The 13357-nt window shown below is 39.9% G+C and overlaps 1 protein-coding gene across 1 annotated transcript in view; it reads right to left on the bottom strand.

The window, feature by feature from the left end:
- Positions 1 to 13357, bottom strand: part of LOC140733193 (inactive tyrosine-protein kinase 7-like) — a 195742-nt gene that overhangs the window by 46582 nt on the left and 135803 nt on the right. The window contains exons 6-7 of the mRNA XM_073056190.1: positions 3216 to 3346; positions 344 to 610 (exon numbers count right to left, since the gene is read on the bottom strand). Of these exons, the coding sequence (XP_072912291.1) occupies positions 344 to 610; positions 3216 to 3346 (398 nt within the window). The remainder of the gene's footprint in view (positions 1 to 343; positions 611 to 3215; positions 3347 to 13357) is intronic.

Genomic DNA, 13357 nt, shown 5'->3' with positions numbered 1-13357 from the left:
GGCAGGGGCATTAATCCCAGAGAACTGTGCAAGGAACAGCCTATTCCACAACATGCAATCACACATATGGTTCATGCTTCACCTAATTCATGATTAAGAAACCTCCTGTGAAAATATTTCCTCCTTCCATTCTTCTGCACCACCAAGCCAGCAACAACTATTTCCCACCCCCACCCCCTCGAAGTAAATTTCGCCACTGATCCCAATGCTATTTATGGAATCTCAGTGTGTATATACTGGCTGCCTTTACCTGCATTCTAATGTTAACTGAACCTTAACAGAAATTCATTGCTGTGAAATATTTACTCAGGATATAACTAAAACAAAACTAAGTGTCTCTTACTTGCTACAGTGACATTCAGCTCACTGTTCTTCTCTCCAGCTTTGTTTCTTGCACGACAGGTGTAAATTCCTGAATCTTGCTCTGTTGTCTGATTGAAAACCAGCTTATTCCCAGTCTGATAGACACGACCTTCAGCTGGAACTTGCACACTGCCCTTGTACCACGACACCACAGGCAGAGGTAGTCCTCTTGGAGGTGAACATTCAATGTCTTTTGTGGTATTTGCAATCAAAATTTTTGGAATGAATGGCAGCATATCATGGATTTCTAAGATGCAAACACAAAATAAAATGGTTACAAAGCAGCTCATTTTTTAAAAGAAAATTATTTACGAACCTACATTTTCCTGCATCATTTTGGTACATTAAAGCTCATAACAACTGTTCAACCAAGTAGTTTTGAGGAAAGCTTTTAGTTATTCAAGGATGGCACAGACACACACAGCTATTTGAGCCACTGCTTCACATCTTCAGAGAGCCGTGTTCATTTCTGACCTAAGAGTATCATCTGCGTGAGGTTTGCACATTTCCTGGTGACGACAATGTTTCCTTAGGGTGAGTGCTTCAGTTTCCCTTTACATCTACATGACACGTGAGCTTTTTGGTTTGTTGGCCACTTCTGTCTGCTGTGACTAGACAGAAATAGAATTGATTTATGAGAATGTAGGCAACAATAAACTAGGATGTGTGCAAGATTAGGGAGTGGTTGATGGCCAAAGTGAATACAGTAAGCCAAAGGACCCATTTCTGTGCTGTACAGATCAATGACTAAATTGCTCATATTCAAAGGGCATCATTCTGTCCCTGCTGTTAACAATTATAATCTGCTCTCGAAAGAAACACTTAAATATTTTAAGCATTTAATTTTTAAAATTTATAATTATGAAAATGCTGTACTTTTTAAATTTACTACATCAAAAGTAGAATTACTCCAATTTAATATTCTTCAATGGCAAACAGATGGGGCCTGGCAGATTTTTAAATCTTCACTAGCCTCAAGCCCAGATGACTGAAGTGAAGCAAATGTGCTACTTGAACTCAAGGGCAGCAGGGATATGATAGATTACCACAGGCCAGTGACCCTCACACCATTGGTGGGAAAATTATTAAATGACAGGATTAATCTGCACTGAGAAAATCTTGGATTAATTAAAGAGTCAGCATGGCTTTGCTAGGGGGAGATGTTACCTGACCAATTTAACTAAATCTTTTCCAAAGAGATAATGAAGTGTATTGATGAGAGAAGTGTAGTTGATGTAGACTTCATGGACTTCAAGATTTTTGACAGAATGTCAGAGTCTCAGACTAAAATGCTAACTCTGTTTCTCTTTCCCAGCACTGAGTTGTTGTTAATAGGTTGGAGCCAAAGCAAGATGTGAAAATTAAATTCTTAAATTGCTGGTTATGGAAGGCAGAATGATGGAAGCCCATGACTAGGAATCAGGACGGTGATCCTTAAGGTTCATTACATACAGTAATTTTTATTGAATATTGGAGATATAAATAAGTTTATAGAGGATACAAAAATTGGTGTGGTCTGTTCACAGTGAAGAGTACAGGATACAAGATGACACTGATGAGCTGGCAAAAATGGGCAGAATGGTAGCAGATTGTATTAAATACTGCTGAGAGTGAAATAATTCACTTTGAGCAGATTGAAAAGGCGAGGAATACACAATCAATGAAAGGCCCCAGAGAAAATTAAGAAACCAGAAGTACCATCGAGTACAAATCCACAGCATGCAGGACATTTGACTTCAATAGTTGGGGCCTTGCATACAAGAGCAGGAAAATTGTGGTACAACTTTATAAGTCACAGCTGGAATAGAAACAGCATACAGGAGATGAGCACAGCAACAATTGAGATGGCAAGCACAGGAAAAGCTTTCACCAACCTGCTCAAGTCTGCTTAGCCGAACCCTTGGCGATGCATCTTTGGATGGAGAGAAGGCCTACAGAATTGCCCCTTTCTTACCCACCAGAAGAAGCCTGCAGCCCTGCATCAGCCGGCAAATCCATCCCAACAGTCCCCTAAACACTTGCATGTAAAGCATGTCCATAAATCAGGTGTTCATAATTCAGGGAGACATGTATAACAAGGATATAACTATACTGGAAAGGGGGCAGAAGAGATTCACCAGGACTTTGCCATGAGTGAAGCATTTCAATTATGTCAAAAGATTGGATAGGCTAGTTTTGTTTTTCTTAGTGATGGAAGCCAAAGACAACCTGACAGAGATGTACCTAATTATGAAGGGCAAAAATGGCAGGAAACCAATTCACCTATCCCAGGCAACTAAAACCAAAGGACAAAGATTATAGTGAGGGGAGGAGTCTTAGAGGGGATTTGAGGGAAAACTTTTAGTGGTTGGATTCTGAAACACAATGTCCAAGGAGGTGCTGGACACAGAGACTCTCAATATTTAAAAAGTACCTACACAAGTGCTTGAAATAACACAAGAGAGACATGCCGTTCAGAAACACCATCTTGGTATTTCTAAGAACAGATGTACATATTGTTCAGGGAAATAGGACTTTGTCACCTGCAAGCACGATGGAAGGATTAAACTAAAGGTCATTCATGAGCTCGGAAATACTTCAGCTGCTAGCCTGATAAAGATGAGAGGTAGTAGGCCATGAAAGATAACCTGTCAATAACTTTCTTAGCTAGAAAAATAACTTCAAGTCAATTAATCTTCAGAAAAGCTGTTGGTTGTACAATGTATGCTTATCTGTGGTGCAAAATTGGTTACTACTTCATTCCAAAGTGCAATAACTCTTTTCCCTTGCAGAGATTAATTTATTGTATCACTGTCTTAATCTGATTTCATGACAAATGAGATTGCAGTACTGGAATCATTCATTATCCATACCTGCCATGCGTAGAGCAGCTTCCATCACAGTGGGCTTCCCTCTTGGGCCCCGACCAACACACTTGTACACACCAAAACTGCGAGGTTTCACATTGGTAAGCAGCAGAGATCCATTAGCAAACACCACAGTCCTGAGGAAAGTAAATTTTAAGTTGTTACAAAGTAAACATTGGGTTGTACTTCTTTCATTGCAGTTTCCAGCTCAGAATGTCCTCACCTACCCACTCAATACGTCAGTAGTTCCCAAAGTTCCTCTGCATCCTCCTTCAAACCCACATTGCCATTTAGCCTTCTATCATCAGCCAACTTTACATTATCCATTGAACCAGATCGCTGATAAAAATTACAAACAGTCATGGTCAAAGTACCAATTCCTAGTCACAGCCTCCCAATTCAAAAATGGAGAGTTTATTCCCATTGTCTTTTATTCAACTCATTACACTAATTCCAACTTAATCTTGGCTGGCATCTTATCAGAAGCCTTTTCAAAATCCAAATACAGTACCTCCACTGCATCACCCTTAGCTATTTTGCTTACTATAACCTCAAAAAGATAACATTTATCAGACATCATATTCCTTCCAGGATTCCTTATTTTTACCCATCCTCTCTATTTTGTAGGTACACTGTAATCACTCCTTGAAAAATAAACACACAATTTTCCAAGCTGCTAACCGGCTGACTGAGCTACGGTTTTCATGGTTTCACTTTACTTCCATTCTTGAATTGTGGAGTAATATTTACTACCTTCCAATTTAGAATCCTGGGAATTTTGTAAAATGACAACTAGTCCGTCTGTCATCTCCAAAGCCATCCTCTTTAAAGCCTTGGAATGCAGGTCATTTGGTCCTGGAGATGCATTAGCTTTCTGCCCCCTAACTTTATACAATAATTTAAACAAAGATCAGGCAATTTGTCTCAATTTGTTATTCATAGCCGTTCCTCACTATTTTATGTAGTTTTCATTGTCCTTTTTTTTAAAAAGAAAAAGGCAGACACAAGTTACACACAAGTTATAAGTAAAGATTGAATAGATTAGGACTATTTCTTGGAACGTAGAATATTGAGGGGAGATTTGATATAGGTGTACAAAGTTATGAGGTGTAAAGATAGGATAAAGGCAAGCAGGCTTTTTCCATTGAGTAAACACTAACTACACTGCAGATGTTGTGGTCAAATCAACATGTACAAACAAGCTGGAGGAACTCAGCAGGTCAGGCAGCACTGAGGTTTGGTGGGACTACCAAAGGTCATGGGTTAAGGGTGAAAGATGAAAAGTTTAAGGGAAACATGAAGAGAAACTCTTCACTCAGAGGGTTGTGAAAGTGTGGAATGCACTGCCAGTGGAAGTGGTGCATGTGAGCTTGATTTCAATGATCAAGAGAAATTTGGATGGGTATGTGGATGGTAGGGGTATGGTGGGCTACAATCCTGGTGCACATTGATGGGAGTAGGCAGTTTAAATGGGTGGCACAGATTAGATAGGATGAATGATATAGCTTAATTTCTTTATTCCCCAAAATAATTTCTCCTGGTTTTGTATACAAAGAGACCTACATTACATGTTCACAGAAGTTACCACAGCTCACTTTAGAATCACTGCTAAATTACCCGTAGCATCTTCAGTTTAATTCTAAAATTGCCCCAAACCACAACATTATGGTTTGTCTCAATCCTGCTCACGTTACCTGCAACATCTTGTGGTCAAGTATCATCCATTTTATCTGCCAAGGGGGTTTTCTGCTATCATTCTGACATTCCACCACTGACCACTGTCAGGCAAGCACTGGTGAAACTGAGCACTGATCAGCAGACAGCAGCCACGAAACAGTGCACCTCGATGCTTTCCCTATCATCATGAGGAATTTCAACCAGGCCAGCTGAAAGAAGTCTCTGAGCAATGAACACCAAGCTGTGGAAGCAGAGCAGCCAACACACCTGACCACTGTTACATCATCATTAAGAACACTGGCATGTCATTCCAAGCCTACCCTCTGGAACATCTGATCACCCAACTGTACTTGTACTCCCAGCGTACAGACAGCGACTGAAAACCACAACATTAGCAGTGAAAGGGAGGTGCAGGAGCACTTACAGGACTGCTTTGAGTCAGTGGTGCTTTACATAATCTTTGAATTCCTCAAAGGGAGACCAGATTCAGCACGTTAGAAATAACATTTCTTCCTTGCTGACAGTCAACACTGGTGTACTTCAAGGATGTATGTTTAGCCCACTGCTCTACTCTCTCTACACCCATGACTGTGTGGCTAGGCACAGCTCAAATGACATCTATAAATTGTCACAGCTGTTGTCACAGCTCTTGTAGGGAGAATATCACATGGTGACAAGGAGGCATACAGGAGTGAGACAGATCAGCTGGTTGAGTGCTTTTGCAGCAACAATTTTGCAGTCAACAACAGTAAGACCAAGGAATTGACTGTAGAATTCACAGAAGGTAGTGTTAAAAATCAGCTTTAATGTCACTAGTATACATTGTGAAATTTGCTGTTTGCGGCAACAGTGCATTGCAGTACATAACAAAAAACCTATAAATTACAATAAAAACATATATATGTATTGCATATATGTAATATATAATATACAAATTATATATGAAAAAATGAGGTGGTGCATGGGTTCATTGTCCATTCAGAAGTCTGACAGCAGAGGGGAAGAAGCTGTTCCTGAAACGTTAAGTGTGTGTTGTCAGGCTCCTATAACTTCTCATTGTTACTATCAAGGAGAAGAGGGCATTGACCTGGGTAATGGAGGTCCTGAATGATGGATGCTGCTTTTGAGGCATCACCCTTTGAAGATGCCCTGGATGTTGGGGAGGCTGGATGTTGCCAATGAGTTTACAGCTTTTTCCAATCATATTGATTCCACATGGACAAAGTGCAAGACCTTGCCCCTGTACCACGCATGGGAGAAACACTTTTTTGTTGAAGGAGCATGCACCAGTCCTCATTAAGGGATCAGCAGTGGAAAGAGTGAGCAGTTACAAGCTTCTGGGTGTCAGCATCTCTGGAGATCTGGCCTGGGCCCAACATACTAATGCCATTACAAAGACAGCAATGATAGGATTTGAGAAGACTAGGTATATCACCAAAGACTAGTAAATTTCTATATGTACTGTGGAGAGCATTTTAATTGGCTGCATCATTGTCTGGTGTGTAAGGGCCTTTGCACGGGATCGGAAAAATTTCACAAGGTATGCCAGATATTAATCCTGATTCTGATAAAAACCTTTCCTATATAAACAATGGGCCCAGCATTGATCCTTGAGGGATACCGTTAGTCATGGGCCTCTAGTCCAGAAAAGCACATTTCTACCATCAAGCCAATTCTGTTTCCAATTGGTTGGCTCTCCCTGGATTGCATGCAATCTAGCCTTCCAGACCACCAACCCTAGCTGAAGACCATATAGACTACATTCACCATGTTGCACTTATCAATCCTCTTGGCTACTTCTTCAGAGGACTCAATTAAATTCAGAGGAAGGATTTCCCACACACAAAGACCTGCTCACTATCTTGATTCATCTCGTCTTTCTAAAAGCATGTCCAGCTTAACCACCCAATAACTTACCCATGTTCGGCATAAGGTATATAATTCCAATTTTTTTTTGCAGCCTTTCACAAATAAAGACATAACATTAGATACCCTTCAATCTTGCATCTCATTAGTCGTTAATGATTATGCATGCATCTCGGCCAGGGTTTCTGGAATTTTTCCTCTGGCTTCCATGGTACTCTTGGTTATACCTGATTGGAAGCTTTATCAACCTTCATAAGTTTTATAAATTGGACTATCCTAAAGGCATCACTATTGACTTTCCCAAATTCCCAGATCTTCATGCCTTTCTTCAGGGTAAGAATATTATTGAGGACCTTTTCCATCTCCTGCAGCTCCAACATAGATGTCAACTTTGAACTTAGGGGCCCAACTCGCTTCCTAATTACTTTGTCCTTTATCATCCTTAGAAAATATTTAAAGTACATAACCATATACAAGTCCATCAAAGGACTTGCATTAAAAGACTTCCATTAATTCCATCCCCAGCCCTCTGGTTTCACATGTTAAGAACATAGGAAAGAAAAATAGGACCAGGCCAGTTAGTGACTAAAGCCTCCCAAGCCACTACCCCAGGCCTGGATTCCTAATTCACTATATTCCTCCTCTTCCTTGACCTTTCGAAAATGAATCTTTCTCTTAAAATACTCCCAAAGAAATGGCCTCCACAACCTTCTGGGATTCCCAAATTTCACCACCCTAGTATTTCTAGTCCTACTGTTTCTTCCCTGAATCTGGATTGGAACCTTGTCTTTCTGCTATCAACATTTTCTGTCTCTTTGGCACAGTTCTGTGCTGCCATAATCTTTAAATTTAAAAAAAACTAGCAACTATATCTATATGAAGTACCTGAAGTGTGGTCTAATCAAGACTACACTAGATTTAGCAAGTCAATTACCACTAATACAACTATTTAGCAAAAATTTCTTAGAATTTGTTGGCATTCTGTCACCATTTTGGTGCTCATATCCATTAAGTAGTTAGGTTTTGGATCACAAAATTGAAACCATTTAAACACTGAGCATACCTACATTGTATGCGTGCAATTATCCAAATATGCACAGAGCAAGTGGAGACTTTTTTATTATAAGAATAGTGATTCCTCAAGCAAAGGCAGCACTTACTGTGACCTCTAACTGCACTCACTCAGATATAGCTCAGACAGTAAAGAGTCAACCATATTACACGGTCATGGTTGCACAAAACCTAGACTTGGTAAGGACAGGCAGTCAGGCAGACCATAGGACAGAGGAGCAGAATTAGGTCATTTAGCTCATTGAGTCCGCTGCACCATTCCATCATGACTGATTTATTGTTCCTCTCAATTCCATTCTTCTACCCCCCCCCCCCGCCCATAACCTTTGGCACCCTTACTAATCAAGAACCTATCAACCTCCACTTTAAATATACCCAATGAATTGTCCTTCATTGCACTAAGTGACAACAAATGTCACAGCTTCACCACTCTCAGGCTAAGGAAATTCATCTCCATCTCTGTTTTAAAAGATGCTTCTACTTGTCTGGTCCTAGACTCCTCCACTAAAGGAAACATTCTCTTCACATCCACTCTTATCAAGGTCTTTCCATATATACTAGGTTTCAATGAGACCCCTCTCATTCTTCTAAACCTCAGGGAGAATCCCAAGCTCATTTGCACCTCTGATTTCTGAATTTTCTTCCCATTCAGAAGAGGGTCTATGATTTTAATCTTTTTTCCAAAGTACACAACCATACACTTCCCAACACTGTATTCCATTTGCCACTTCTTTGCCCACTCTCCTAATCTGTCTTTTGCAGACTCCCTGCTTCCTTAACACTACCTGCTTTTTTAAAAAAAATTTGTTCACAAACTTAGCCACAAAGTCACCAATTCCGTCATCTAAATCATTGACATATAACATCAAAAGGAGCCCCAACAATGACCCCTTAGTCACCGATAGCCAACCAGAGAAAGCTCCCTTAATTCCTCACTTTGCCCCCTGCTGGTCAACCAACCTTCTGTCCATGCTAATATCCTTGTAAGAGCCCTGTAATACCATGGGCTCTTAACTTGTTTGGTAGCCTCATGTGTAGCACCTTCTGTCAATAGCCTTCTGAAAATCCACCAACTCTGCTTTGTCTATCCTGCCTGTTATTTTCTCAAAAAATTCCAAGAGATCTGTTAGGCAAGATTTCCCCTCAAGGAAACCATGCTGACTTTGGCCTACTTTATCATGTGCCTCCAAATACCCAAAAACCACATCTTTAATTCAACATCTTCCCAATCACTGGTCAGGCTAACTAGCTTATAATTTCCTTTCTTCTGCCTCTTTCTCTTCTTAAAGAGTGGAATGACATTTGCAATTTTTCAGTCCCAAGGATCCATTCCAAAATCTAGTAATTCTTGAACGATTATTACTAATGCCTCCTCAATCTCTTCAGCTTTCTCTTTCAGAACCCTGGGATGTAGTCCATCTGGCCCAAGTAACTTATTCTCCAATTTCCAACGAAGTTCTGATGTCTTCCATAGTGAAGACTGAAGAAAAACAGGCGCACTGAGTTCATTCACCATTTCTTTGTCCCACATAACTACCTCTCCAGCAACATTCTTTATATACTTGAAAAAAAAACTTTTGGTATCCTCATGTTACTGGTTAGCTTACCTTCATATTTCATCAATTCTCTCCTTATTGCTTTTTTGTTTGCTTTCTACTGGTTTTAAAGACATCCTAATGCTCTGGCTTCCTACTACCATAGATTCCGGACTACAGAGCGCACCTGATTAAAAGCCGCTGGCTCTAATTTTAGAAATAAAATCAATTTTTTACTTGTAAAGGCCGCACCGGATTTTCGGCCGCAGGTGTCCCACGTTGTAATATGAGATATTTACACAGAAAGATATTACACGTGAGGATTTTTTAACTTTTAATTAAATCCATATGGTAACAAAAACAAATACATATTGCAAATGCTTTTTTTCGAACCGTGCCCGTAACGCGGCTACTTTTAAATATACGTTGCGTATACTTCTTTACTGAACAACATTCCAATATCTCCTAACGACTGGTAAAAAATATATATACTGCAGCCTACCAGGAAAAGTTATTGATCGCCTTTAACTTAAAAGCAGCGTTTTCGCTCCGCCGTCCCGTTTATCGCAAACGGCATTTAAAAGCAGCGTTCGCTCAGATCCAAAGCCGCTCGCGTAATGCGCTCCCCCCCCTCCATTCCGTTTATCGCAAACGGCATTTAAAAGCAGCGTTCGCTCAGATCCAAAGCCGCTCGCGTAATGCGCTCCCCCCCTCCTTTCCGTTTATCGCAAACTGGCATTTTTCCCACAAGACGCGGCGAAACCGGGTGTGACGTCATAGCATCCCACGATGTAGTACAGAAAACAAATATAGTTAAAACTCTTCTAACTTTAACTAGAAAATGAATTACTAAGCGAAAATATTATAAACTAAATAACTGCCATAAAGGCAGCACAATGCTTTTCTTCGAGTGTTTTCCATGTTGATGAGGGTGAGTACAAATGACTGATTTACAATAATTTAATTGTGAAAGTGCGCTTGATTTATCGTACAATTTCATTGGACCTCTGTGAACTACTCATCAATTTTATTGGTCTACTGTTATGAGGCAAAATGTTTACGAGGCGGCATGAAAAAAATCATGTATTAGCCGCTCCGTTTTAAAGGCCGCAAAGTTCAAAGCTGTTCAAAATGTGGGAAAAAAGTAGCGGCTTAAAATCCGGAATCTACGGTATATTTTTGTGATATTATTTGCCCCCTCACTTGCTTTTATATTGTCTTTGACTTCCCTTTTCAGCCATGATTGCCTCATCCTCCCTTTAGAATACTAACGCCTTCATATCAGCATGAACCAGTCTGGCCATTCTCCTCTGAACTCTCATTAACAAAGCATATTCGCCCACAGAACTGCCACCTTCTGTATGTTTTTTTTTGTTTCTCGCACCATTCTCTGTAAACTCTCGAGACTGTTGTGTGTGAAAATCCCAGGAGATCAGCAGTTTCTGATATACTCAAACCACCCTGTTTGACACCAACAATCATTCCACCAAAGTCACAGACCACAATTCTTCCCCACTCTGATGTTTGGTCTGAACAACAGATGAACTTCTTAACCATGTCTGCATGCTTTTATGCATTGAGTTGCTGCCACATGATTGGCTGATAAGATATATGCACTAATGAGCAGGTGGACAGATATACCTAATAAAGTGGCCACTGAGTATATGTGGAAAAAAGTAAACCAATCATCAATTAAATACTGATTGCTCAAGTAACAACTTACATTATAAATACAGTCATACAGTGATTCAAGATGTGCAGAATTTCAAAGATGCTGGTTACATCACAAAAATCGAGTAATATAGAAGACTAATGTTTTCTAGCTGCATATGTTTATCTACCTTAGTGGATTAAAGTTAACATAGGATATCAATGCCAAGAGCACAATGCTGGATGCACTCAAGGAACAAGTAGACAGTTCACTCATAAGAAGCCTGAAGGTGGTCCTCTCAGTTCAAATATCAGCCAAAGATTGTACAAACTCTCTGGTACTAGTAGAGAAAAAACACATCTAAAGGAAAACCCAAACAATTAGAGGGCTGATGCCAACAATAATATTTATAATAATAGAGTTCCAGTCAGTGGCAGTATATACTACAAAGTTAAATAATACCCTCAACCATTGATCCCTATGCCAAGTGAATAAGAAGTCACTAAGTACAGAATCTGGAACTCCGTGATGTGGTACAAACAAGAGACTAGTTTAAAAAATATATATATTTAGAAATTAAAGCACAGAAACAGGCTTTAGCCCAAATAGTCTTAGTCAAATTCACATCCCATCAAGTTCCATGTTGTCATTCTTCGGAGTAAAGAATTTCTTCCTAAAGCCCTCAAGGGAATTATTACTGATGACCTGATATTTATAGCCCAAGTTTCAGAGCTCCTTGATGATCTGTCCCTGACCCAAATTCATTCATGTACAAGAAATCCCTTGAGGGCTTCAGGAAGTCCTTTACTCCAAAGAATGACAACATGGAACTTGATGGGATGTGAATTTGACTAAGACAATCTGGGCTAAAGCCTGTTTCTGTGCTTTAATTTCTAAATAGCTTTTTAAAAACTATTGTATATAAATATTTATATCATATATAAATATAAAAACACATTTTTTTAAATAAGCAGTGTAAAAACAGAAGTAAAACAAAATAGTGAGGGCATGTTTATGGATTTAATGTCCATTTAGGAATCGATTGGCAGAAGGGAAGAAGCTGTTCTTGAATTGTTGAGTGTGCACCTTCAGGCTTCTGTACTTCTTTCCTGATAACAACAATAAGAGGTCAACTGGGCAGTGGGTGATGACGGAATTGCCAGAGTGCTCTAACACCTGAATGCCTGGATGGTATTACAGTGGCGACTTCACAATTAATTCTCGGCATTTGTTCTTCTTTGTCTTAGAAAGACCAACATTTTTATAGAGACACTAGTGACTGCAGATGCTGGAGTCTGGAGTAAAAAAATAAACTACTGGAAGAACTCAGGTGAAGCACCATCTGTGGAGGCAAGGGATTTTTGATGTTTCAGTTAAGACACACACAAGATTTTTCCCAAGGAAACTTAGTCCCAGCTATTCACATCCTTGCCAACTTCCAGTTGAACTATCCATATAGATCAACACCCCCTTCCTATTTGCCTTATAGTCCTACATATTATTCTCATTTCCCCCGCTTTGCCATTAACCTTCACAATGGGGTAATTTTGAGTAGGCATTAATCATTACAGTAAAGGAGACTTGATGGACGAGTTTTGTGTTTGAGCACATATTGCTTTCCCAAATGAGAAACTCTAGATGAACCAAGAGATTTGTAGTTTGCTGAGGACTAGATCCATAGCATTCAGCACCAATGATCCATTATCCTACAAGTAGTTCAGTTATGACTCATGGAAGACCACCTTGAGAGCCAAAAGGAAATTCCATGTGAAATTAGAGATACAGTTGGATACAGGGATTGCATGCCATTACTGAAACCTAGCATCATGAAAGGCAGGGCTGCTTCATCTCTTGATGAGCTCAAGATCTTTTACACACACTTTGAAAGGGAGTACAACACTACACCCATGTGAATTATCACAGCATCCAATGATTTTATGATTTCTGTCTTGGAGGCTGATGTCAGAACATCCTTCCAGAGGGTGAACCCTCACAGGTTTCAACATCTCCAAGGATCCGATCCTGGACCCAACACACTGATGAAATTAAAAAAAAAGTAGGCACACCAGCAGTTCTATTTCATTCGGGTTTGAGGAAATTTGAGATCAAAGACTGTCACAAATTTCTATAGATACAGATGGAGATATGTTGGGACCTGTGTTGGGATAGATTCTTTTTGTTATATGTCATTGATTTAGATCATATATGTCAAACTCAAGGCCCGCGGGCCAAATCCGGCCCGCGGTGGAATTATCTTTGGCCCGCGAGATAATATCTAATTACTATTAAAGCTGGCCCCAGTAATCGAAGCGCCTATGGCGCATGATATGGCTAATGCCGAGTTTATT

The sequence above is a fragment of the Hemitrygon akajei genome, chromosome 9 (assembly GCF_048418815.1).
Source record: "Hemitrygon akajei chromosome 9, sHemAka1.3, whole genome shotgun sequence".
In the NCBI taxonomy this organism is placed as follows: domain Eukaryota; kingdom Metazoa; phylum Chordata; class Chondrichthyes; order Myliobatiformes; family Dasyatidae; genus Hemitrygon; species Hemitrygon akajei.
Note: the sequence above shows the minus strand (reverse complement) of the source record. Positions and strands in the feature narration are given on the sequence as shown.